Source organism: Silurus aristotelis (genome assembly GCF_946808225.1).
Source record: "Silurus aristotelis genome assembly, chromosome: 12".
NCBI classification, from domain to species: domain Eukaryota; kingdom Metazoa; phylum Chordata; class Actinopteri; order Siluriformes; family Siluridae; genus Silurus; species Silurus aristotelis.
This window is the reverse complement of record NC_139585.1, coordinates 15,703,471-15,730,786: the sequence shown is the minus strand read 5'-3', so window position 1 is coordinate 15,730,786 and position 27,316 is coordinate 15,703,471. Positions and strand designations below refer to the sequence as shown.

At 39.1% G+C, this 27,316-nt stretch overlaps 1 protein-coding gene across 3 annotated transcripts in view; it reads right to left on the bottom strand.

The window, feature by feature from the left end:
- The window catches only part of nrg3b (neuregulin 3b), a 197,616-nt gene that overhangs the window by 133,923 nt on the left and 36,377 nt on the right, over positions 1-27,316 (bottom strand). Inside the window, exon 2 of one of the 3 annotated variants that reach the window (XM_083557320.1) lies at positions 11,701-12,551. In XM_083557320.1, coding sequence (XP_083413446.1) covers positions 11,701-12,529 — 829 coding nt within the window. In that variant the 5' untranslated portion in view covers positions 12,530-12,551. Of the gene's footprint in view, positions 1-11,700; positions 13,908-27,316 lie in introns of those variants that run through there. The other 2 variants (XM_083557322.1, XM_083557321.1) reach the window with 2 other exon arrangements.

Below are 27,316 nucleotides of genomic sequence, written 5' to 3'. Positions count from 1 at the left end.
ACTTTTATCTTCATAGTTTGTACTGGTTGACGGGTAATCAGGTTCATTTGATGAAGTCAGAAATTAGCTAAATGCATTTGTACTAGTGGGAAAAGGAAATGGCTTGCCAAGTCAGTTCTTTTGTGTTTGCACTCTTCTCCTAACGACTGCATAAAAGCAGCACAGGATAATATAATTCGCTGAGCTTGTCGTTTCTAAATATGGCCAAAAGATTGCGATAATTGACCATCATGTTCATTACTATTATGATATCTTTCACTCTTCTGGGAAGACTTTCAACTTTTAATTTTGGAGTGCGGCTGTGGGGATTAGTGAGGTCAGTTATCAGTGTTGGGCATGGAAGCCTGGAGTGCAGTCAGGGTTCCAATTCATCCCAAAGGTGTTAATTTGGGTTAAGGACAAGGTTTTCTGGAGGCCACACAAATAGTTCCACGCCAGTCATTTATGAAATAGCTATAACACTAACATCAGTGTAGAAATACTACAAATTCATCCAAGATGACTATTATACAAGACTATATAAGATATCTATTGTTTAGGTTTTCAGAAGCCAAAACAGTTTGCTGCTATCTGTAGCTGTGGTTTTCACTGTTGAACTGAGATCCCTTGCTTACATGTATTCTCAAAAAAGCACAGCAGGCATCCTGCTGCAAGAGAGTCTCTATATTTGCATTTTGCTTTCCCTTAATTCTGTTAAGACTATCCAATGTCAGCATGGCTGAAAATAAGGCACAATGCATCCCATCATGCAGGCCTTGCCCACACACTCACTACTTTGACATATTGCATCAAACTGCAGACATGGCACACATGCCCACCTGTATGCACACTCATACACCGAAGTCATGAATCATCCACATTGTATACATAACTGTTTCATCAATCACATGAAACACGTGTCTCAACTTTCGCCCTTGAGTCTGACCACAGACAGCTGGAGTATTACGCTGTTCAGGGGTTTGTTTTGGGGCTTTTTTAAGTAACCCACTGCTTGCTTTAAAAATAAACTTCCTTCAGGCATTTCTTGTATTCCCTCATACTGTGGCTTCGAACTGCATAACCCAAACTGAGCTGTTCTGACAGAGAAAATAATCCATTGCCATAACCACTGTCACACTGCCTCTTTCGCTCTTTCAGTTCTGAAATGACTGCAAGTCAGATACGCAAAACTCCGACCCAATACCAAATACATCTCTGTCTGCTCAGCTCCCGCTTGCTAACTGTAAGACCCAGACATGGCTCTGGGAGAAGAAAAAAAGGCTGTTTTAATAAAAAATGGATCCAGCTCTGTGAACATAGAGCAGAGACAGGGAAAGGGAAATCCAACCATTGTTCGCTCTGACCCTCAAATCTACCTTTTCAATCTCTACTTAATCTTCATTATTCCCCTTACTCATCTGACTGGCCTGGCTTGCCTGGAACAAGAGGGTACGCAAAGGACACACCAGCAATCCACCCACCCAGATGGATGAATAAGAGTAACAAATTGAAATACGTGCCCACAGTCATATGAAATCATACAAGGAAGGTAAAGCTAGAAGTGTCCCTGGTCTTGGCATAACTTCATATGTGTGTGTTCAAATACACCTTATTATATCCCTACAGTGGCGCAAAGCGGGCTAGGATCAAAGCTTTCAAATCTAGCATTGGAGGGTCTGAGTGCACAGTCTGGCACAGAGTTTTAAGCTGTTTAAGCTTTTCCATCCCTAATGAAGCTGTGTGTGTGTGTGTGTGTGTGTGTGTGTGTGTGTGTGTGTGTGTGTGTGTGTGTGAGTGAGTGAGTGAGTGAGAGAGAGAGAGAGAGAGAGAGAGAGAGAGAGAGAGAGAGAGAGAGAGAGAGAGAGAGATAATATAATTTCATGCACAGACTTCCTGTATAACACCTAGAAAAAAAATTACAAGTACATGAATTGAAGCCATGTACCACACAAACCCTGGAGAACAGGTACTATATAACCACATTTACATACACAAATTAGTAAGGTATCTTGGGAGTGCCAGAACCAAATATTTTAATCCAGACTATTGAAATCCATACAAGGAACAACACAGTTTTTTGCTATTTTGCAAAAAGTGTTTAAGGGGCAGCCCCTATAATGCGCCTAAAACACTTAACTTACATTGGGGAAAATAATTTAGTAAATTTACCCCTTACAAAGAAATAAATGGTCTAGAATTTTTATGGTAGGTTTATTTTAGCAGAAAGAGAAAGAATATCAAAATAAATAAATAAAATATAAATGTATATTATATAAATTATTTTGTATTTGATCAAGTGAAATAAAAATTTGATCCCCTACCAACTCGGAGAATTCTGACTCCCACACACCCAAATTAGTCCTGTCCCTTTAAGAAAGAACTCGTTATGTGTAGAAAAGCCACCAGCCAATCAATCAACCTCTTCTATTTAAACCTCTCCACCACCATTGGCAAAGACCAAAGGACATCAGGGACAAGATGTAGACCTGCACAAGGCTGGATAGACTACAAGACCATCAGCAAGAAACTTGAGAAAGAGAACACTGTTTTCACGTTAATTAGAGAATGGAACAAATACAAGATAAACTAATCGCCCTTCTCTCTGGAGCTCCATGCAAAATCTCACCTTATGGGGTAAGGAGATTTCTGAGAATGGTGAGGGATCAGCCCAGAATTACACAGGAGGAGCTTCTTAATGATCTCAAAGGAGCAGAGACCACAGTCACCAAGAAAACCGTTGGTAACACATCAAGGTTTCTTTCTGCTCAAGAATGAGCATGAACAGGCCCATCTGAAGTTTGCCAATAAACAACAGAATGATTTAGAGAAGGCTTTGGAGAATGTGATGTGGTCAGATGAGACCAAAATTTGAGCATTGAGCTCTTTGGCATCAAATCAACTCGCCTTGTTTGGAGGTGGAGCATTGTAGAATATGACCACAGAAACATCATCCCCACTGTCAAACATGGAGGAAATATTTGGGGCTGTTTCTCTGCTACAGGAAGACTTCAGTACATTAATGGAGCCATGCACTGTAGAGTCTTGGATAAGAACCTTCTGGCTTCTGCCAGAACACTGAACATGGGTCGTGGATGGGTCTTCCAGCATGACAATGAACAAAAACTAACGGCCATGGCAACAATCTGATGGTCTTGTAGCCCATTCCAGCCTTGTGCAGGTCAACAATCTTGTCCCTGACGTCCTTTTGACAGCTCTTTGGTCTCTTCGGTGAAGAGGTTTGAATGGAAAACGTTGATTTTGTTACTTGTGTCTTTTATATACATAACAAGTTGATATTAGGAGTTCTTTGTTAAAGGGACAGGACTAATTTGGGTCTGTGGGAGTCAGAATTCTTGCTAATTTGGTACGAGATCAAACACTTATTTTACTCGATAAAAATACAAATTAATTAACCTTTCTTTAATTTTTGTTATGATTTTGTTTTTATATTCTGTCTCTCAGTTAAAATAAACCAACTTTAAAAATTCTAGCCTGTTTATTTCTTTCTGAATGATAGTGTGAATGTGTTTCCCCTGCAATAGTATATTAAATTGGCTTATGTCCAATATTCTTAGGGGGATTCTATATCTACCACAACCCTGAACCCTATTAGTTTAATTTGAAGGTGCCCATGTTACCTGCCACAGAGTTGTTATAATGTAATGTAATCGCTTGTAGCAAATGACCAGATCCGAAAATGTTGGGTAAATGAGAAGATTTGGGTAACGTAAATGTTAAGATTACATCCTACATAAATCATTCCCCCTTTAACAGAAACAAGCATATGATATACAAACACACAAAAAATATATCTCCAGTTTCATTGTAATTTCTTGGAAAGTTTCTTAATTAAAACATGTGATAGTAAAAGGAATATCAAAAGGTGTAGTATCAAAACTTTTTGTGCCAACAATATCTGTTTGGATCCCACTCCCCTATTTACCTCTTTGCCAATCATCTTTAAAGATAAAGTAAGACAAGTAAAAAGGCAATGAAAAAGCAAGAAATTATATAGGTCTAAATTATTGGGGGTTAAACTCTTTATGGCTCACTATATTAAAACGCCAAAACTGTGTGACAGAACCATCAAACTCACAGGTCTGTATATAGTAATATTAAGCTGACACTCAGACACACATAACTGCTCACAGGCTACTAGAAGAACAAAAATAACAGCTGGCTATAAGGCAAAAGGGGAAAGTGAAAGCAATAACCACATTTTTTCCAAGATAATGTCGAGAAAAGTTATTATTAAATGCTGAGTGAAAGAGAAACACCAGAGGGACCATTCACTTTGAATAAAAGTCAGTAGGAAACTATTGTGGATGCCAAAGCATCAACAAAAAACGTTTATGGGACATAGAACAACAAGCTTCATAGACAACAACGGCACTTCTAGCTTTTATAAACATGAACTACTGTAGAATCTATAGGTCCCAAACTTATAGACCAGAAAAGCATTTAAGATATTGTCAGAAGACTGCATGTTTAAATGGCAATTATATCTCACAGTGAAACAAGCCAGTGGAGGAGGTCTGTGAGATCATGTACTGTATGTTGAAGATGGCAAATAGCTCTTTTCATTGAGCAGCAGTTTAAAAAGATATGGTTGACTGGCTTCATTTGTCCCAGTGAAAGCATGTGAAAGCTTTCACCCTCCACTCTAAGCAACTGTTGCATGATTGGAAAGAGCTGGATGATGGGTGGGAATTGTTATTTGACCCAACCATAACCACTTCAAGTTCATATTTATAACCATGAGTCTAATCACTAATGTTTAAGCAATAAAATCTATGCTTTAGTCACTGTTCAGTCACATTGGTTGATTATATTCTACCTTTGTAAAGATTTGTTGTGTAGCTGACCCTTTATATATTTACAGTACACTTTTGGTGCAGTTTTATATCAGTTCCTCTCACTGTGCTTGTGTGTTCTTCTTGGTCTGCCTGTGACAGGTGTTTCATGATCTGAGTGTTATTGTTCGACGTGTACCCATCAATGATTTAATGCCCAACATCAGATGGAAGGAGGAAGATGTTGAGGAGAGTACTCTAGATAGACAATCTGATTCATAGTTCACAGTGTTACCTCACAAAGTGTGCAACAGCTATTCGGACTCTCTAAAATAAATGTGTGGAGTGCCTGAATTATATAATTCTGTTTTTAGGGGAATTAAATTAATAGAAAAGAAGGTTTGACAAAACAAAAAGACATAGAAAGATCGAAAGAAAGAAAGTGAGACAGCAAGACTTAGAGCACTTTTCATCTCCTTGGGAGGGTTTACATCATCTCCCTAGAGAAGTCTTTGCCATACCAGGATTACAAGAGCAAGCCAGACTTTGCTGGTCCAGACAAAAGTGATGGCCTCTTTCTCAGTCTGTACCTCAGGCACACTTAGTCTAACTGCATCTGAGTCACTTAGACACTCACATACACAATCCCCATATGGCATACAGAACAAGGCTCCCCAAAGCTGCATTATACATGAACAGCCAGCTATTACACTCCCCTGTTTACATAGGTACAAACACCTACATGATTGCAGCGTATAATACAAGCTTTATGATGCAGCTAACCAGGCCAACAGAAACAATATGACTGATGCTAAAGTGTAGTGTGCTCCTCATATATTATTTATAAATGAACCCTTTACCCTGACCTTGAACATATCTCAAGTGAATGCATTCTTACAAACCCACAGACACTGCAACCTAAGTTACAGCTTTACTTTAAACTTATGTTTAAAGCTTTTCTTTTCAGTATGGCACATTAATAAGATTATTCGGAATTTTAACAATAAAGCAGCTGTCAAAGTGTTCAGAGAATAATTGCAATTCAGAGATTAAGAGAGATTAAGATTAAGTAAAATAAAAAAAAAAAAGTAAATAGCTACCTTCTTTTGTATGAGTGATTCTAAAATAAATCTAACTTAAACTGCTATTGCATTGTCATTCAATCATCCTAAATGCTTTATACTGGACAGGGCTACAGGGTATCCAGAGCTTACATCCCAGAAATACACCCCAAATGCTACGACAGTTTACACACACACACACACACACACACACACACACACACACACACACACACACACACACACACACACACACACACACTTATTTACATGCACATTCAGTTATTCGCATGCATATTTACTTATAAGGGCTATTCAACCAAGCTAGCGTTTAGAAGATGGGAAACTAAAGAGTATTCATGATAAACAAAATGCCATTTTGTGTTCTGTGAAATCAAACAGGTTCATAAATCATGCCATTTCCTTTACTTGTTTAAGTTTATTGGTTTTAAATACAACATGAGCATAATTCGTGTTTTTTTTTTTTTATTGATTTGTTTTAGAATATATGGACACAGCAGAGTTTTTGCTGTGTAACAAAAGGAATGCGTACAAAAGTTAGGTCCTTCGAAACATTGTCGTAGCGAGAGAATAGATGTGTTTCTCCTCAAAAGCATTTAGGCCTTTTTTTCCCTTCAATTCATGAAACATGGTAATACTCCAATGCAAGCACCTATAACTCAGGCTGAACGGCTGCTTAACAGTATCGAGACTCGCAGCAGGTTTGCTAGATGCTTTGAGGAACTAGAGCAGCCGAGTACTGTCAGCAATTGGCCTGCATATCCCACATCCCTCAGTCTCTTCTACTCTAATTACTCCTGCTTCCAACATGGTGCCACTCTGCAGAGAATGTGCAAATCTCACTTCAATTCATCCTTCCATCACTGGTAAATTGATACCGGAATCCAGGGGGCCCTGCGGGTGTGGAATTCGATAGAGGGGATCTAAGTGGCTGAGATCAGATATGATGAACTGTAATCCCCTTGGCATCAGCTCAGCTGTGTGTAATACTGTCTGGCTCTCGCTATATTGCTCGTTACAGAGAGGGACATGAGCTGCATTCATAGTTTGTAAATGGGAGGAAGGTCACAGAGCTCCGTGAATGGCCATGTGCATCTAGGTTGCTGTGTCTTACATGGCCGTAATCTGGATAAATCACAGTACTCTCACAGATCACCATCAGCTGAGCAGGGCTGCAATGCAGTTCTGTCAAAAGTGAACACTGAGGCTGTACTGCAGCACTCTACAGCACTCCAGCTCTGGTTTCAGACCCTGACAGATACATCAATCCAGGCTTAAGTACCCAATTACCATAAGTGATGTAAGGTGAGTGTACATGCTGAACTCACTTGAGAGTAAAATTTGATGACAAAAAATACTTAAGGTTATAATGTTAAAGTCAGAGTTGGTAGCTTTTTTATACAGCTTGAACAATAATGGCTTACAAAAAGCCAAGTTACTACAGTTTTAGTGGAAACAAAAAAACTGACCTAAAGTAATATTTCAAGTTGTGCTGTTCTTTCTGTACTTTCAGAATGCATGTAAAATTCTAAATTCTTCCTGAAACATTCATCTCTGTACAGCCTGAATATAGAGGGTCACAGGACATCTTACCCAATGCATAACCAAATGTCTTCCAATCCAATTCACTGTGGAATAAAAATAGTTTGGATCATGCTTGGTTTGAACATATCATTACTGTGCCAGAATGCAAAGCATTACTCCCTAAGGGTCTGTCTGTCTTCCTATATTATTTGTCATTTTTGATTGGTAGCTGAGGGTCACATGACAGTCCTGGTGCTGGTATCTGGGGAGAGCAGTGTGTTGATGGCAGCAGAGCCAAAGTCCAGATGACCTCCCTTGGGTCTGCTCTAAATGGATTTCTGCTTTTCATCACTAATCCTAATGTTTAAGCATGTGCGACACTGAGACTGCTGATGCTAATGCTGACACTGCTGCAGCTGACGTGAACAGTGGGTATGCTCCAGGTTAGCACATCAAAACAGCACTGTGTTCGCCTTCACTCCTTTTACCTAAAAAGCCTTCTGTTGGATTGACTCGACTTCTATTTCATGCTTGTGTTTTGCCAAGGCTCTAGCCTTGCGTATACATTCCCTTTCTCAGCATTTTTCCTCCGTATGCTTTCATTCCTGACAAAGGAACCATTCTAGCACAGTAACTTCTGAATCTTACCATTCTAACATGGAAAATGTGTCTGGAATAACAATGATAAGTCAGTTGGTGTGTCTCTCCCCAATTCTACTGCCAGCCAGCAAACTGCTCTATTGCGCATCACCTTCCCAAACAGGAAGCAATGAGGCTGTGCACAGAGCATGTGCACCAAACAGAAACACAGACACAGGATACAAGGGGGCACTCACACACACACAAGGTACACAGGCAGACTGTTTCAAAAAGTGAAAGATAAAGCCAGAAAAAAAGAAGAGCAAAATAGCTTAACAGGAAAGAAAAGAAAAGAGATTCACAGGAGGGGGAGGAGGAGAAGAAGGGGAAGTGTGGTATGGCTGGAGACAAAGAAAGAGAGGTTCTCAAATATCACTACTATTCCTAATAGATGGCTGCAAACCCTGCTGCAGAACAAACAGAGATTAATACAGACGTGCCGTGTGAGGTGGGATCTGCTTGAGTGATATTTAAATGTTGTTAGTCTCTCTGATCCAATTCTCTTGGCTTGAATACAAGCACAGCCTCTCCCAATGTATTATCATACAAATCTCACCTAAAGATGGATGTTCATGCATCTGGTCACTATTGGCCATTTCATCATGCACTTGCCCAGAAGACAGTGTTTGCAGGCTCTGGCTAGAGTGGAATAGATTACATTAAATTGTGATAGATTACCTTTCACAATATGGCAGAAAGAAATTGAAGTCTATTTTACAAGCAGCCGAACCTCATCCTTTTATTGCCATCGAGAATAAACTTAAAATTGCTACACATTTCTAACAGCAACACCTGCATCTTATGATGCAAAGGCCATGTGAAGTGTGTGCTCACAATAGCACTAACCTTAGGGGCACCTTCCAGTCCTGCAAACACATAAAGCTGTAGTCATAAAAAACTGTAACCAATGCTATCTTCATCATGCCTGGGGATGTGACAGAGATGTCATCAACACATAAATAAATGAGAGCCATCAGGTCTGTAGAAGCTTTCAACCTTAACCCACAACCAACCCCCTTCTATCCTGCCCTGGTTCATGGCTAGTTCAATACTTGCCCTAAAGTATTGCATTGTTATAAAATGTATTCAATCATACTCTTAATATTACCCAAATGAGGACGGGTTCCCCTTCTGAGTCTGGTTCCTCTCAAGGTTTCTTCCTCATAACATCTAAAGGGGGTTTTTCCTTGCCACAGTTGCTCAGGCTGCTCATAAGGGAAAAACGCACATCATTCACCTTAATTTTTAAATTCTGTAAAGCTGCTTTAAGACAATGTCCATTGTGAAAAGCGCTATAGAAATAAACAACTTGACTTGACAAGTACAGTATTTCCAGAGTGAGAGCTCCAAATAACTGATAAAGCAAAGATAAACAACAATCATGTCACAGAATCTGAACCCCATATACATATATTTGACATGAAATACAAGTGTTTGACCAATGTGTTTTTAAATGACCACTGGCTAAATTACCATTGACAGAAAATAAAAAGTGCAGTCATACCTATTAATTTGTTTGCAAATAAATCATGGTGAAATTTTCTACTTTATTCAAACCAAAATGTAAAGCAAAACCTATTACACCTTTTATTAAACCTCTCACACCTATTCATCTATTTTCAATGCCTCAACCAGTGCAAAGTCTGATACTTAATACAGACTTATTTGGTATATTCTTTGGGTTGTTGTTTGGTTGGCACAATGCATGTTACAATCACTTAGATGAATTGTATGCCTCTTACAGAGCCTTGGTTCCTTTTGGAAAACCGATTTTTTGCTTCATCGTTACAACAAAACCTTGCAATCAGGACATCAGGACAATGTCTGTTTCACTTTGAGGTGAGGTTCTTGTTATTACTTTATAGGCATTTAAAATGTTAGAGCACTTTTTAATAGTATAATTCCATTCCTATATTTTCTTTGATATTCAGTTAACACTTATCTTTTCATGGTGTTCATCATTAAAGTAGTAAGTGTACTGTACAATAAGGTTTGATCATTAATTAAGGGTTCAGTCTGCAGTAGTAATTAAGTTTTAATTTAATCTAAACCTGTCACATCACCTGTCCAAACAGAGTTTAAACTGAATAGTGTATAAGGTGTATAAAAGAACCAGATGTGCATCTTACTTCATAAATCTACAACATAAGGAACAATGTTTGCTTTCAAATCTATTTTACTTTAAAACATATTCTTTTTATTCAAACTTAGATTGAAATTACAGTAAGACCATTTTAATTTTCTGCTTTATCATGTCAGGAAATTAAACCGATATCTCTTATTTTTGACCACCTATATCCACCAAAATTGCTATTAATCAGAATTTTGACCTTCCAAAAGCTGGATCATACAAATGTTACATATATATACACGTATATGTATATAAAATACATTGAACTGGAATATACTAAACTAAACTTTGAACTGATTCCCCTTTACAAATCACACTGAGCTCTATTTACATTGCTGAAATTATAATCTTGAAGTTGATAATTGGTAGGGACAATCACAATCGGTGGCCTGTTTTTAGGACCCTGCTTTCTAAATAAACAGCATTCTGGATTTAATTAGAGAAGAACATTTAATTAGCACACAGAATAGTGCTAATTCCCCACTGTGGCTCGTCCTCTGGCTACAACTCATGCTGGTACCATTAATATTTCTCCCCTTTTCTGAATAGATGAAGTAATTTCAGTTGTGCCTGGTTATCACATTGCTATGAGAATGCAGTTACTTTTTTCTGCAAAAAGCATGCATGAATACAGAGAGCGATTTGTATAATAGACATGTACAGATAGATATGCACTTAACAACAAACATGATTTCTCCTTACAGCTCTTTCATATCTATAATGAAAACCCTTCTGGAGTCAGATCCTCCCCTCTTTCACTTGTGCTCCTAGTGGTAGAGCTTTCAGACAAGTTTGCGGCCGCTGTCTCCAGTCTACCCTCCATACCTACTGCAGTACTCATATCTTCACTTATCTAAATGGAATCTTTTCCTTGAGACTTGATCTGTGCTGACAGAGGGAGCAGTGCCCTCTCCTCTTAAATTCATCTCTCTTCACTATTCTCACCTTTCTGTCTTGTTTGCGCTGTGTCTAAGGGTTGCACCTGATAAGGACACAAATCTTTGCTTGATCAGCATTGAGATAGAATACGTTACAAAAATGAAATGGGAAAAAATGTAATATTACAAGAAGGCACACATACACAGGAATACAAAAAAACATGATTCCTAATAATTGAACACTAAAAAAAATTTGAAAAAAAAACTTGAGCGATAGATCCATATTCAAGCGTGCAGTGAAAAAGAGGGGACTCATGTGAGCCCTCATTACCATGCACAGCTAATGAGCACAGCAGCACCAGCACTATTAGGCTGCTTGACTGGCTCTTTTGTAAGACTGATCTGAAAAGCAGTGTCTATGTGAGTATATCCACTGTGTTACATACTAACTCTCCTTTGCATAAACAAGCAGAGGAAAAATGAGCTACTGCATGACTGAAATCACAGAAAAAATGTATTGCTCTATAACAATCGCCAAATACTTTTTTATTATAAATTATCCGCCAGATACTGGGATAAATTGAAGAAAAAAAGCAGTTACATATGCATAATGACTACACAAATATAAAACGCATGCATATGGTGTTGCTAAAGTGGTGGGTGATAAAACTTACGTGTTCTGAAGCGATGGTGAGGACGAGTGGGCTTTGTGGAAGGCCCCTTGGAGGCACGTCCATGGTTTAAGCGCTGGGTAGGCCTAGTTGATGTGCTGATAGGTGGGGGCATTTGGGTAGTGGCTGTGCTTTTCACTGTAGAAGTGGTGGTAGTTGTCGTAGTTGTGGTAGTGATGGAGATTGGGCTTGGTGGCACAGCTCTGGATGAGGGATAAACATTTCGGCTTCCACCTGGACTTGGCTTTCTGACTGTAGTACTGCGTGGAGTCACCTCTTTATCTCCAGGTATAGCTGTGCCATTCCCTCTTGTGCCAACCCTGTTATGGAGGTGTGGAGCTCGATTCACAGAGCCTCCATCCACTGCTCCAGATCCTCTTGCTCCACTGCTATTGCTGCTGTGGTTTGAGGATGTGCCTGAATGAGTCCTGTGCACTGTTGAGGTCCCATCTGCAGCTGAACCAGGTATTGGCCCATTAGTATTGCCTGGAGAGGTAGTGGACGTAGTGGCAGCATCTGGGCCCTTTGGCAGGGCAGTAGGTTTTGAAAGGAAGATGGGGTCTTGCCCATTACCCTTGGCATTCATCAAGTCAGTGGGCATGTAGTCCTGGACTGAGCCCACCACAATCCACTTGAGGAGCATGAGACTGAGGCCCAGTCCCACAAATCCCATTAGCAAGGGCACAGCACATAGCCATGTCTGCTGGCGGGGCCACATGGCACAGGGGCCACAGCGGAGGGGCCCTGGGACCCGGGGAGAGGACTCTTCAACCCCGGGCTCTTCCAGGGTCATAGTCTCCATGGTGGCCCCTAGAGCTGTTCTCTCACTCATGCTGTTGGAGTTTAGGGCCTGGCTAGGAAGCGATACAAGCAGGGGAGGGGGCTTACCAAGAAACCAGGGTTGGGCATCTCATTAACATTCAAACATGCACTCATCCACAGCTACAGAGACAGATGCAATCTCTGACAGATCATATTAACAGTGCACAGGACCTTAGCCTACACATAACTACCTGAATACAAATTCTCAACAACACAAAACACAATAATCACAAGCCAGGAATAATTACGCACACACAAACATGCTGTAGCACAGACACACACTCAGAGAGCAGAGGTAAGTGAGGAAAGGGAAGGGTGGGGGGGGACTGAGAGACGTGCCTCTATCTACTTCAGTGTCCAGAAAGCTAAAGATAATTCCCAAGATGCTCCGGCGTGTAGAAAAGGTGAGAGCAGGAAAAAAAAAACAAGGTTGACAGACAAAACAGTAGAACGAGGACACTGCGGCTACCGTTAGAAGCGCGCATAAATCCAAGGCTGAGTGAGAATGTACCCGGCAACTCCCTGCTGCAGCCCCTCTCACAGCTGCACCAACGCAGCAACCATCGCAGCTGATGCAGCCCTGCCTTTCAGCATTTGTGTCTGTGGGTTTGCACTGGAAATCTGTAATAGCTGTGGGGAGCAAAGCCTTTCTCCGAAGGCACGTCGTCTGCCGCTCACTCTTTCCACACGCATGTCAAGCTTGCTCTCATCTCTCCTCACTCACCAGTGGCTCTCCAGCCGACTCAGGCAGCCGGTAATCTCCTCCCCAGGAGAAAGCAGCTGAGCGATGGACAACGATCCAGGGGAATTAATCACAGAGGGCAGAGAGAGGCTAAATCCATTTGATCCTTTTTCAAAAATCCGTGCCCTTAGCAGGACCCTTCTGCCACACACACACACAGACAACTGTCCAAGGTCTGTCCATGCGCTCAGATTAAACGGTAGCGCAGCCTCCAAGTCTGCTACATTCCCACACTAAGAGACACAGACACTGGCACTAATACAGTTAAAGAGAGAGAGAGAGAGAGAGAGAGAGAGAGAGAGAGAGAGAGAGAGAGAGAGAGCACCAGCATGTTAGTAAAGAAGAGGAGAGCATGTGAGAGAGAGAGAGAGAGAGAGAGAGAGAGAGAGAGAGAGAGAGAGAGAGAGAGAGAGAGAGCACCAGCGTGCTTGTGAGGAAGGTGAGAGCAAGTGAGTGAGAGAGAGAGAGAGAGAGAAAGAAAGAGAGAGAGAGAGAGAGAGAGAGAGAATGAGAGAGAGAGAGAGAGAGGGAGAGAGGGAGAGAGAGAGAGAGATAGAAAGAGAGAGAGAGAGAGAGAGAGAGAGAGAGCATGCAAGTGAGAAGAGGATGGAAGGAGGAGGGAGCGCTGCTCTGAAAACTGATGCGGCTGCTTTTCTTAGAGGCTGCAGTGTGTGTGTGTGTGTGTGTGTGTGTGTGTGTGTGTGTGTGTGTGTGTGTGTGTGTGTGTGTAGAGGGTTGGACTGTAAGTGATGCTGTCTTTCTGTTTCCTTCTTCACCTGCTTCTTGCTTCTTCTATGCAACCACAGTTTCTATTAAGTGTGTATGTGTGTGAGAGTATATGAGCAGTGACAGATTCAGCAGGAAAGGAACAGTATAAAGGAGGGAGAAAATGCAAAAAATCCCACAGAAGGATAAAAAAAATGAATGAGAACAAGATTGGGACAAGGGGAGGAGGAGTGAAATGAAAGTGGAGTATGCAGTAAGTGTGAGGCATCAGCACACAATGTAAAGCCTTGAGGCTTACACACACCCTCCCTGGCTCCCTATAGGCACATGGAAGAAAAACGAAAGACATAGTTAGAGAATGTAGAAAAGGAGAGAGGTGTATGCTTTTGCAGCTTTGGTGCCATGCATACATACACACCATAAAGCATGCTACATGCTTTAGCAGAATGTTGAGGATCAGAATCATAACAAAGGCATCACAGAAAGCCTGTAGAATCAAAATAACCATGCGATTTGAGTAAAATTACCCAGAGAGGGTAGGAAAGCAAAATATTAAAAAACTACAATATTTTTTAGTTTGGGAACATAAATATGCAAAAGTATGAAGTGTATTGAGTAGGATTTGAGGTACAGTGTGATGTTAGTATTTTTGTCAAAATGTTGAAAACTAGGCTAAACCACCAACATTCTAGCAAGAGTGGGATTGACAGAAAACATGGTTGACAGGTTAAGTAGAGAGGGTTTCTTGTCATGACTGGTTGGATGTTGTGCCCCCATGGAAACTGGAGTTTTCTCTCTAATTTAATAGACAGCTGCTGTATTGTGATGAGAACTAAGAAAAACAGCACAAGTGTGCGCTGGCTTTAAATCAATAAGCCCCACCTCTAACAAAAATAAAACAAATGTGGAGTGGGATGTATGCGTGAACGCAGGTGCAACATTTCACTCCTTTCTAACAAAAAAGCAAACACTGAAGAAATACACTGGTGCAAATGGACTCGGTAGCCAGGAAACTACAAGAAAAACAAAACAAACAATAGAACGAAATATAGCACACAGGAAAATTTTTTGTGCTTTCTCAATCAATACGTGTACAGTTTTTAATACCCTAATCCAATAGGCATGCTTTATGCAAATGTATGTTTATTGTGAAACCATATTCAACAATGAGTAGAAAAACTAGACATGTTTCATAGCTCATAGCTGTTTTTTAAAAAACTCGTTTATGTCTATTAAACAGACAAGCCTGTTTACATTTTTCAGATGACAGGGCAGCTCATAAAAATATAATTGCAAATGTTTTAAGGCAATTATGGTGTTTCAAATTATGTAAATCATCAGTACACCAAACTGAACTTTTGCTATATTTCCACACGGATGGTTTTAATTTCCGTATGTGTGCATCGTGGTGTATTTTGGTACTTGGCGCATCAGTAAAACAAATGTTTAGTGATAAAAAAAATGTTGTTTATTATTTTTAGAATTTTTTTATTTGAGTCAAGAAAGAACGTTGTGAATAAATGTGTTTTAATTCCGCATCTTATATATAAAAAAATATAAATATATAAAAAAAATATTGTGCAAATTTTAATTTTGACAGCCCTAATGTATATATATATATATATATATATATATATATATATATATATATATATATATATATATATATATATATATATATATATATAATATATATATATATACACATTAGGGCTTTTCATTTGTTATTAATGCAGTTTGTTATTATTAATATTTGTGATCATCAACATTTGAACAGTTTACATTTAAAAAAAAAAATTTTATAAAATGCCTGCTTGGTTAAATTATATATAAAAGAATTTTTTATAATAATTAAATCTAATTAATGCAATATACTTTTTAATTTTATATTGATGTCTATGTGTGTGTTTTACATTTAATATAAAAAAAAATTTAAAGATATGATCTTCTTAACTGTTCTGCTTATTTAAGCAGACTTTAACAAATGTCTTCATTCACTCCCTCCATATGTGTAATTGTCAGGATTTTCTCCTTTTAAGAGAAAATCTTGAAGCTGGATATAAAATGCGAAAAAATCTTGACTCCATATCGCTAGCGTTAGCGGCTAGCCAGGAAGCGCTATGGATTCAAGATAATTTTTTTTTTTTATTTGGCACAAATATAGTTATATAGAGGATAAAACTTTCAGTAAAATGAAAAGTAAAAAAAGAATTTTGAATTACTAGCACTAGCCACTAGTAACTTCCTAGTTAGCGTCTAACGCTTGCGCTATTGATTGATTAGTGTTTTCATGCATGCGCCAAATCAATGTTATGTTATATCTGGTACGGAGTGACACTGCGCTAACTCTAGTTTATTTATTATGCCACTTGCATTGTTGTGTATGTTTTCAAGTTTTAAAATAATAAATCAAATGCTCCCAAAGTGCAAGGTGGACACTTAACAAACTTGTGGTCCGCTACTTTATACGTCCGCAAGGGAACTCAGATTTTAACTATGTTCTGCACGTAAAAAGGATTGCATTAGGTACACGTGTGTGCCGAACCGAAACCCCTGTACTGAAATGCGTACGAATGTGTGTACCGTTACACCCCTAATATATAGTAAGACGTTTAATCAGTTAAAACAGTAGTATTTTACAACATAACAATTGATTTGTATGCAGCAAGGGTGGATAGGATGTTTAAGGACATACTTTATATCCTTTATACCCAGGGAGCTTCTAGATGGACTCTCAGTCCCTTGTGTTCAATGTGCTACTTATTCCTTGTAAATTTCTTAATCAAAGCATGAGGATTCAAAGAGTTCTCTGAGTCAAAGACGTCATAGTGAGGCATCACGTTCTTCGCAGAATCTGTGATGTGCGGTTAAGATGGAGTGCAGTTAACATGGGAATGTGCTGGTTATGAGTGACAGCTTGCCACAGCAACAGTAACACAGGCCTGTCGCTAACGTGAGCCCTAGCTCTTGAATTATAAAATGGGGAGGAAATGAAGCTCCTTTTGAAGGTTTTTTTCTTTTTAACCTCTGTGTCAGAGAAAGACACATCTGTTTACGGTTTTTAGAGGTGGGATAAAAAGGCTTATACAGAAAACCTTCTGGTTATTCCCACTGTATTCTATGGTACAAAATAAGCATAAGCCAAATAGAAGGACAAACAAACAAATGCATATCCATTCAGACTGCTAGTTTTGAGCTTTGGGAGAGTGTGAAAGGCTCAGCTGGTGCTGGCGTGAGCTGTGTGTAGAAGAGAAGAATTAGGGTATGGGGTAAACAGTCTGTTACAGAAAATCACCATGCACTCTATACTGACTGCCAGCAGGTGGCAGGTTTTTTTCCAGTTTATGAAGTGTCAAAATAAAACATCACACAAGAAGTTTTTTGTTTTTTTATAAGAAAGTTGGTTGTTTTTAGCAATATGATGAGTGTTCTTTATGTAATGTAGAATAAGAAACGTTTTAATATTCTTGTATATTATGTCAAATAATATACCACATGGAGTTTTACCACCATTTGCTAATTAAACGTTGGCCCGCTTTAGTTTACTCATATAAGAAAACCATTTACTCCTCCAGTGGCAACAGAGAGATGAATGATATGGTTTTGTTTAACCTTTATCTTATGATTCATGAACAGAGACATCAATGTAAGCAAATGCAGTCATCCTGCAGTTGCTTTCTTTCTGTACAATGCTGACAAAATAGTCATAGAATATGCTAAATGAGACAAATGAGCTCTTGTTTTGTGAACCTAATTAATTATATGGATATCCAAAAGCCATGTTTTATCTTCTTTTTCCCAAAAAATCTAAAATTTCCAACTAAATGTTTTTTCTTGTGATAGCAACACCTGTTTACTTAGAATCACATCTGCATAATCAGTAACAGTTCCATTTACATCCTTGCAACATCTGTGGCAGTAAAATAATGAACTAGATAGCGTGTTTTTGTAGTACCTTCTTACATTCAAGCGTGTTTTTGTAGTACCTTCTTACATTCAAGCAGCTGTCAGTTTCTGCTCAAAGGGAAAAATCTGCTCTCTTTGGCTGCCTTGGGCTCTGTAAATGAAATTACAGTCAACAACTGATGTGGACCCACAAAATCCAGCCAAAAATTAGGACAATCAAGTTGCATGTTATTTAGAAAGAGATTTTTCTTCCACTAAAATGGCTAAGCCTGCAAAATATAACTAAATAAAATTGAAGGATATAAGGAAAAAATATTTATAGCAATAAATGAGTGGTGTTATCATTGCAAAGGGAGAAGAAATCATCAATCGAATCATTAATTCCTACTACTGGTTTGAGTCCAATTTAAACTATTGTTTTTTTAACCTGTAAAGAATGAATTTTTTGTTGAGCATGGACCAACATAAACACCAGACAGCTGGCTTTTTAACAACTTTAAATCTCAGAAAAGAGTTTAAAAATTTTTTTTATCTGACACAAGCTTTGGGCATAGCCAACACAAAGACTTAAAATGTTCTGGGGGAAAAAAAAAACCTATTAGTATCCTAACAGCTGGAGAGTAAACAGGTGAAGAAAAAAAGGCAAAAAACGTACAAAAATAAATCTAAATGACCTCACCACAAACCTCCACAGGGTTGAAAGGTGTAATGTTTCAACATTTCTTGAAGAAAAAAAAAGAAAAAAAAAAAAAATGAATAATATATATATATATATATATATATATATATATATATATATATATATATATATATATATATATATATATATATATATATATATATATATATATAAGAGAGTATAAATAAAGATGCCATTCCACACATCCTGGAGAATCGTCCCCTAAAAACAAATAATTTTAAGAAGCTGCAAAACAAGTCTAAAAATGATTAAAAAACTACTATAAAAAATTGGGTCTGGGTAAACATCAAAATGTATCTATGTCACTATGTCATTTATTTTCTCCCGCTTATCCGTAATTCGGGTCGCGGGGGCAGCAGTCTAAGCAGGCCCCCGCCTGCTGCCCAATCCTCATAGCACCGTCCCTTACGGTCCCTCCTGCAGGTGGTGAGCCCACGGGAAGGCGGCCCCACGTCACTCTGGCGTCACGGACCTTGATATTTCCCTCGTAAGGGACCCCCGGAGCATAGAGGGTTAAGGGCCTTGCTCAAGGGCCCAAGAGTGGCAGCTTGGCGATACCGGGGCTTGAACCCCAGACCTTCCGATCGGCAACCCAGCGCCTTAACCGCTGGAGCCACCACTCCCCCATGTCACTATGTAACCTTTTTATTTCAAACTTTAGCAATCATAACTTAGTCAAGTTTTACATACAGGTAACTTGTGTAATAAACAGCTGTGAAGTGAGATCTGATCAGAACAGTGACCACGTTTAGCAATAAAAGCCGTTAGTTTTGTAATTAAAAAGTCAAAACTAATCACCAAAAGAACCTATACAGTAGATGCATTTGAAACTCTGAAACCAATGTTCGGCTGATTTCTTTCCAACATGGACAGTAGATTCAAATGGTTATACTTGGTGAAATAGCTCTTATATCTTCATGCACGATAAAACATTACAGTGATTTATTTAAGCCTGCATCACTGACACATCCAGAGCAGTAGTGATTGAGTAGGCTCATGTGAAATGCAATAGTGGGCCTAATAAACATGAATAAGGTGGATTACCTTCGTGAACATTGATTTTTTAAAATGCCTTTGGTACTGCAAACATTGCCCAAACAAAGTGCTTTATTATATAATGGGACGAAGATAGAATGATTTTTACCTGGTTTGAAACGAAAGAGCTGTCAGCCTCCCTGTTTACCACAATTACTATTCAGAAGAGATGTGGCATGAGTACAAACATGAAGCACTTGACAAATAAATTGCAATCATGAGTAGTCCTGCCTGTCTTTTTTTTTTTTTTTTAAATAGGTGGGTTCCTTATGCACAGGCAAAAAATATTTACACCTACGATAAGGCCCAGTCTCAACCAAGATGGTTTAATAATACTAAATCTAAATACAGTAAGTAGAATCCTTTAGCCCAATCGTTTTATATTTCGAACAGTTATTACTTGGCCCAATAATTTAGGCATATAGTTTAAATCTAAGCCAAGAAATAGCCATATACAGAAGAGGAATTTAGAAAGTGGTGCATGTTCAAAATCTCCAGTGTATTTCGTACACTCAAACTACTACTTAGATGATTAGCATTCAGGCTTGAAACCATAAACAAGCCTCTGTCTGTACTGCCGTTCTGATACACAGCTGTCACTTTGCTTCATGGACCCACAATTTCAAGGTGCTCATTCTCAAGGGAATGTGTTTACTGACCTGTAAGACAAAATTAAAGTACAAAACTCTTTCTGTTATGGTTGGATTTTATTTGTCTCTATCTTTTACTTCATCTTCGCTTATAGTAATTTCCATTTTCTAATCATATTCTATGAGTTTTGTCATAATTGTTTTAACAATCGTCTTTCAGCTCTTGTAATTGTGACCCCTTTGCAGTTGTTGTTGTTTTTTTTTAAATCCCCTTAAGCCAAAGGCTCATGTATTGAATTTTGTTTCATGTCTAATATGTACCAGATGGAAGAGAAATTGCAGACTTCATTCTATCTCCATGAGAATAATTGAACAAAAGAAAGAAAACAACTGGAAGAGCAGGACGACATGTTTCAAAGCTTTGATTGGCAATATAATTTTCATCCCAGAAGTATCCAGCACATGCCTGCTGACTGCAATGTGAGATGAACAAACAAACAATAAACTCCTCTTCTTCTTCTTTCTGCTGCTCCCATTAGGGGTCGCCACAGCGGATCATCTGGCTCCATACCACCCTGTCCTCTACATCTGCCTCTTTCACACCAACTACCTGCATGTCTTCTCTCACCGCATCCATTAACCTCCTCCTTGGCCTTCCTCTTTTCCTTTTGCCTGGCAGCTCCTTCCTCAGCATTCTCCTACTGATATACCCCATGTCCCTCCTCTGCCCATGTCCAAACCATCTCAATCTCACCTCCCTCACCTTGTCACCAAAACATCCTACATGGGCTGTCCCGCTAATAAACTAATTTTTAATCCTGTCCATCCTCGTCACTCCCAACGCAAACCTTAACAACTTCAGTTCTGCTACCTCCAGCTCCACCTCCTGTCTTTTACTCAATGCCACTGTCTCTAATCACAGGTCTCACCACAGTCACCACAGTCATTTCTCTTTCATTCTTGCAGATACCCTACTATCACAAATTACTCCTGTCACTCTTCTCCACCCACTCCACCCTGCCTGCACTCTTTTCTTCACTTCTCTAACACACTCTCCATCACGTTGCACTGTTAACCCCAGGTAACTATACTCCTCCACCTTCTCCACCTCTTCTCCCTGTAACGGCACCACTTCACTGCCCTCCCTTTCATTTACGCACATGTACTCTTCTCAACCTGCTCACTACTCTCACCACAAATCACAATATCATCTGCAAACATCATAGTCCAGGGAGACTCCTGTCTGACCTCGTCCGTCAACCTGTCCATCACCACTGCAAACAGGAAAGGGCTCAGGGACAATCCTTGATGCAGTCCAACCTTCACCCTGAACCAGTCTGTCTTTCCTACTGCACACTTCACTGCTGTCACACTGTCCTCATACATGTCCTGCACCACCCTCACATACTTCTATGACACACCTGACTTCCTCATACAATACCAAAACTCCTCTCTTAGCACCCTGTCGTACGCTTTCTCTAAATCCACAAATACACAATGCAATTCCTTCTGTCCTTCTCTATACTTCTCCATCAACATTCTCAAAGCAAATAATGCATCTGTGGTGCTCTTCCTTGGCATGAAACCATACTGTTGCTCACAGATGGTCACCTCTTCTTTCAGCCTGGATTCCACTCTTTCCCATAACTTCATGGTGTGACTGATCAACTTTATTCCCCTGTATTTACTGCAGGTCTGCACATCTCCCTTATGCTTAAAGATCAGTACCAGCACACTCCTTCTCCATTCCTCAAGCATCTTCTCACCTTCCAGAATCTTGTTAAACAATCTGGTTAAAAACTCCACTGCCATCTCTCCTAAACAGCTCCATGCTTCTACTGGTATGTCATCTGGTCCAACCGACTTTCCATTCTTCATCCTCTTAATCGCTGCTCTCACTTCCTTCTTACTAATCCTATCCACATCCTGCTTCACCACCTCCACACCATCCAACCTTTTCTCTCTCTGATTTTTCTCATTCATCAGCTGCTCAAAATACTCCCTCCATCTTCTCAACACACTCTCCTCACTAGGACATTTCCATCTCCATCCTTTATTGCTCTAACCTGCAGCACATCCTTCCCAGCTCGGTCCCGCTGCCTGGCCAATCGGTACAAATCCTTTTCTCCTCCCTTAGTGTCCAACCTCTCATACAGCTCCTCATATGCCTTTTCTTTTGCTTTCGCCACATCAATCTTTACCTGCTGCCGCATCTCCTTGTACTCCTGCCTACTTTTCTCATCACTCTGTCGATCCCAATTCTGTTTTGCCAACCTCTTTCTCCTTATGCTCTCCTGCACTTCCTCATTCCACCACCATGTCTCTTTGTCTTCCTTTCTATTTCCAGATGTCATACCAAGTACTTTTCTAGCTGCCTCCCTCATCACTTCTGCAGTAGTTGCCCAATCATCCAGCACCTCTTCACCACCACCGAGCCCCTGTCTGACTTCTTCCCTGAACCTCACACTATACTCTTCCTCCTTCAGCTTCCACCATCTTATTCTTCTTTCAGTCCTCACTCTCCTCCTCTTCTTCTTTGCCTCCAAAACCATCCTACAGACCACCATCTGATGCTGTCTAGCTACACTGTCCCCTGCCAACACCTTACAGTCTCCAATCTCCTTCAGGTTGCATCTCCTGCATAGAACATAGTCCACCTGTGTGCACCTTCCTCCACTCTTATAGGTCACCCTATGATCATCCTTCTTCTTAAAATATGTTTTCACCACTGCCATTTCCATCCTTTTAGCAAAATCTACCACCATCTGCCCTTCCACATTCCTCTCCTTAAGGACATACCTACCCATAATCTCCTCATCACCTCTGTTCTCTTCACCTACATGCCTATTAAAGTCTTCCCCAATCACCAATCGTTCATTCCTAGGTACCCCTTCTACCACTTTATCTATATCTTTATCTATATCTCTATCTATAACTCACTCCAGAATCTTTCCTTCTCCTCCATCTCACAGCCGACTTGTGGAGCATAGGCACTGATGACATTTATCATCATCCCTTCAACTTTCTGCTTAATGTTCATCACCCTATCAGAAACTTTCTTCACCTCCACTACAACAACAAACAAACAATAAACATTTCTTTAAAAGTTAGATGGTGATGTTGCTCATATATGAGTATATATATATATATATGTGTTCTAAAATGTGTATTCATTATTGGTCAATGTGCAAGATTTGAAATGCACCATGCACATGGATTCATAATGATCCAGTAATTCAGTTTCACAATACATTGTTCACAAAATTTTTTCTTTCACAGTTTTTAACATATTTTCCTTTATTGGAGGCTGATTCAAAATTCTGTTTATCTACACTTGATCGTTAAACAAACTTGTTAATTTTGCTCATAGTTCAAACACTGAACCATATTTTGCTATCATTCTGATGCCAAAACTGACAAACAAAAAAAATTTTTTATTTGAGTCTGGCTGCAGATTGAAGTATTATGCAAAGCTTTTATGTTTGAAACAGTAATATAAAAAAAATCTGTTTTCATTTGCATTATATCAGTGTTGATACTCCTTAGAAGAATTTGTAAATTGAACAGTACTGATTCCACTTGAAGGCAGTGGCACTTCCCAACCCCCTAAATCCCAATTTACACCCTGGCAGATACTCAGGAACAATGCTGTGACTATTGATGTCGATTGCTTGTTTCTTAGTAAACAGAAAGGTATCAAGAATGTATTGCAAGAGGGGATAATACAAATCCACACTTTGAAAAGAACCATTTTATCTAACAGATGCTGGAGAAAATCAATACGGCCATAACAACAAATGGAAGCGCTTTTGAGATTTGGACTGATACTGGTCCTCTTAAATTATGCAATGCACATCACTATCTGGTTCATTGTTCTTCAAGTAAATTATACTTTATTTAGTTCAAATTTATCATTTAGAAACATTAGTATCTAATGCCACTCTGATTCTGGCAACAACACACTTTAATATTGCTGCCACAAAACACAAGTAATTTCCTGAAAGAAAACCCATTAGAGCAGTTATTGCCTTAATGAAGCACTCTAAGTTTGAGTGCTCCCATCATTTGCTTCTCTTCCCTGTATAGCTCCCCAACCTGGACTGGAGCCTCATGTAAATTGACCATTTTGATAACTAACTGGCTCCTGAATGCATCGTTTTCTCTCTGCCTCTCTCACTTCTGCCAGTTGGCTAGTAACAATAGCCCAGTGTCAGATTCTGGCAAACATTACAGCAGTATGCATACGTTTGGGAACAGTTTGTTGGATCTTAATCTTACTAATTCACACCAGTAAATGCTGAGTTGCAAGTTGTGGTCAGAGAGGCCATGAAGCATGTCCACTATTCCTGGCATGAGATCCAATGTGGGATTACAGGAAGCAGGAGAGGCACGCAGGATAGATAGGGTTCTTTCTCACTTTCTCAGGCATAGAATGTGTAAACATAAGCACCGAGAGAGGCAATTGATGATCATGTTCAATCAGGGCTAAATCAAACAGAGAGCTCTCTTTTCTCTGGAGCACCTTCCCACAGACAAGAGACTGTGACACACAGGGGAAAGTGAATAGCACACACTTACAAACACACACGCGCACACACACACACACACACACACACACACACACACACACACACACACACACACACACATACAAAGAGAATCTGCATGCAGAAGAACACTTCAGCACAGCCTAAATAAGAAAGTGAGTCTGTTGAAGGACAAGCAGCAACACTGACACAATATCAATGCAAAGCATGTTTTTCTAAAAAGTAAAATATTGCTCACTTGCCACAAATAAAAGGTCATCTTGTTATTAATGTTTTATTAATTCCATTGTTGTTTGGGGGGGGGGTGATTAATGACTGAAAAGTGTCATGCAAGAGACAAGATTTTTCACATACAGTCAAGTCAAGTCAAGTCAAGTTTATTTGTATAGCGCTTTTTACAACAGACATTGTCTCAAAGCAGCTTTACAGAAAACAACAGTGAAGGTGAATGGTGTGCGTTTGTCCCTGATCATCATATACAGTACATATATATGTGGCATCATAAGCCAAGAGAGAACCCAACATACATATAGACAACAAACTTGTACATATGCATTTCTGCACATTGGTTTTCCTTCACTCTGACTCTGGAACAGACACTCATAAATAAGCAAACACCAAACATAAAAAAAACTCTCTGCCCAACTATTTTATCTTCAGACATGGCAGAATCATGCATGCTGCTGTGCTGATAATAGGGTGATGCAGTGTGGTGTTTCACACATGCACATCTCCACAGACCAGAGCCACAGTACAGTCTCAGAAATGGCCTTTACCCTTTCTTGTCACACGTCTAAAGCTATTATGGACAAGTCTTTATTAATACTTCTGTCAACACTACCACAAAAAACATGTAATCAGAATCAGCATTATTACCAAGTATGTTTACACACACAAAGAATTTGATTTGGCAACAGGAGCTTCCAATCAATTCTATTGAGCAATTCTATTTTGTTGTAGTCTATTTAATATTTTATTTTAAAACACAAACCCAAAATCTATTGTTACAAGGTGACAATCATTTCATGTTGGACCTTTGACTGTGCCATATACTTTTTTGTTTTTGAGCCAGTCGAATGTCGCTTTCGCCTTGTGCTTGTCATAATTGTCCTTCAGATTCTTTTACACACACACACAAACACACACACACACACACACACACACACACACACACACACACACACACACACACACACACACACACACACACCTGTCATTGGGTGAGACATATAGGGAAGCAAGTTAATAGTCAAATTGTATTTCGTAGATTTGGTAGATGAAGAGGCCAAAACATCTAAAAAGCAGGCAGGTTCCTGGTATGCAGCGGTTAGTACCTACCAAAAGTGGTTTAAAGAAGGGCAACCAGTGAACTGGCAGCAGGGTTGTAGGCGCCAAGGCCTCATTGTTATGCATAGGGAGTGAAGGCTAGCCCATCTGGTCTGATCACTCCGATCCCACAGAAGAGCTACTGCAGCATAAATTGCTGATAAAATTAGTACTGGTTATGATAGAAAGGTGTCAGAACACACAGTGCATCACAGCTTGCTGCATATGGAACCAGTTAAAGTGCCAATGCTAAAGCCCATCCACTGTCAAATGCCCCTAGAATGGGCATGCAAGCATCATGTTTTCTTTCAAACCATATCTTGTGTGTTCGGCGCAAGAAAACTAGTTTCCTGTCTTTTTAATTTTTCATTGTTCAGATCTCAGATTTTGACACAAAGTCAATTAAATATAGTATTGTAAGGACAAACTGTGACTTTTAACATCTGTCTCTAGTAAAGTGAAGTATATAAGGCACTAATATCACTTATGTTCGGGAAATAATGCCCTTTTTTTCTCATTTTGAGAATCCAATAAGAAAAGAACTGGCCTTTAGTGATGTCTTATGAGCTAGATCACATGTGTGTATTGTGTTTCATGTGGCTCAGAATAGATCTCTGAAGATATTAAATTATAAAAAAATAGTACATTTTCTAGCAGACTGAAAAAAGTTATGATGCTAGAATTCAAACAAAATGCTTGTGAGACATGCAGCAACAACCCAGAACCAGTTTAAAATTTACTGCAAATGAAAAAAGACGGCTTTTAATTATATGTTATATTACTTAGATTAGAGACTTAAGAAAAAGGTGTGGGTTGTTAGATGTAAATTTTCTCTTTTTTTTGATACAGTTGTCTTTTGATTTATTTTTCTTATCTACCAACCCAACTTAATTTCTTTTATCAAAGAGATAAAACACAACAGACCGTGTTCTATATTTTATTTTAAACAAATTTATAATAAGTTGATAGAATAAAATTGTTTTTAACACCCACGTTTTGGAAGAATTGCAATTTTTAACATATTAATGAAAATCTTTTTAAAGCATAAAGCAAAAAGCTTTAAAAGCATATACAATAGTATAGTTGCACCCACTGTTATAAGACAGGTGAGTTTCTTTTATTACTTACATTATAATAACTATCAGCAGTCATTTTCATCCCAGAGGTTTTCGAAAGACGCTTTTTTCTTTTTTAAATTAACGTGAACAAAAAGCTGTTAAAGATT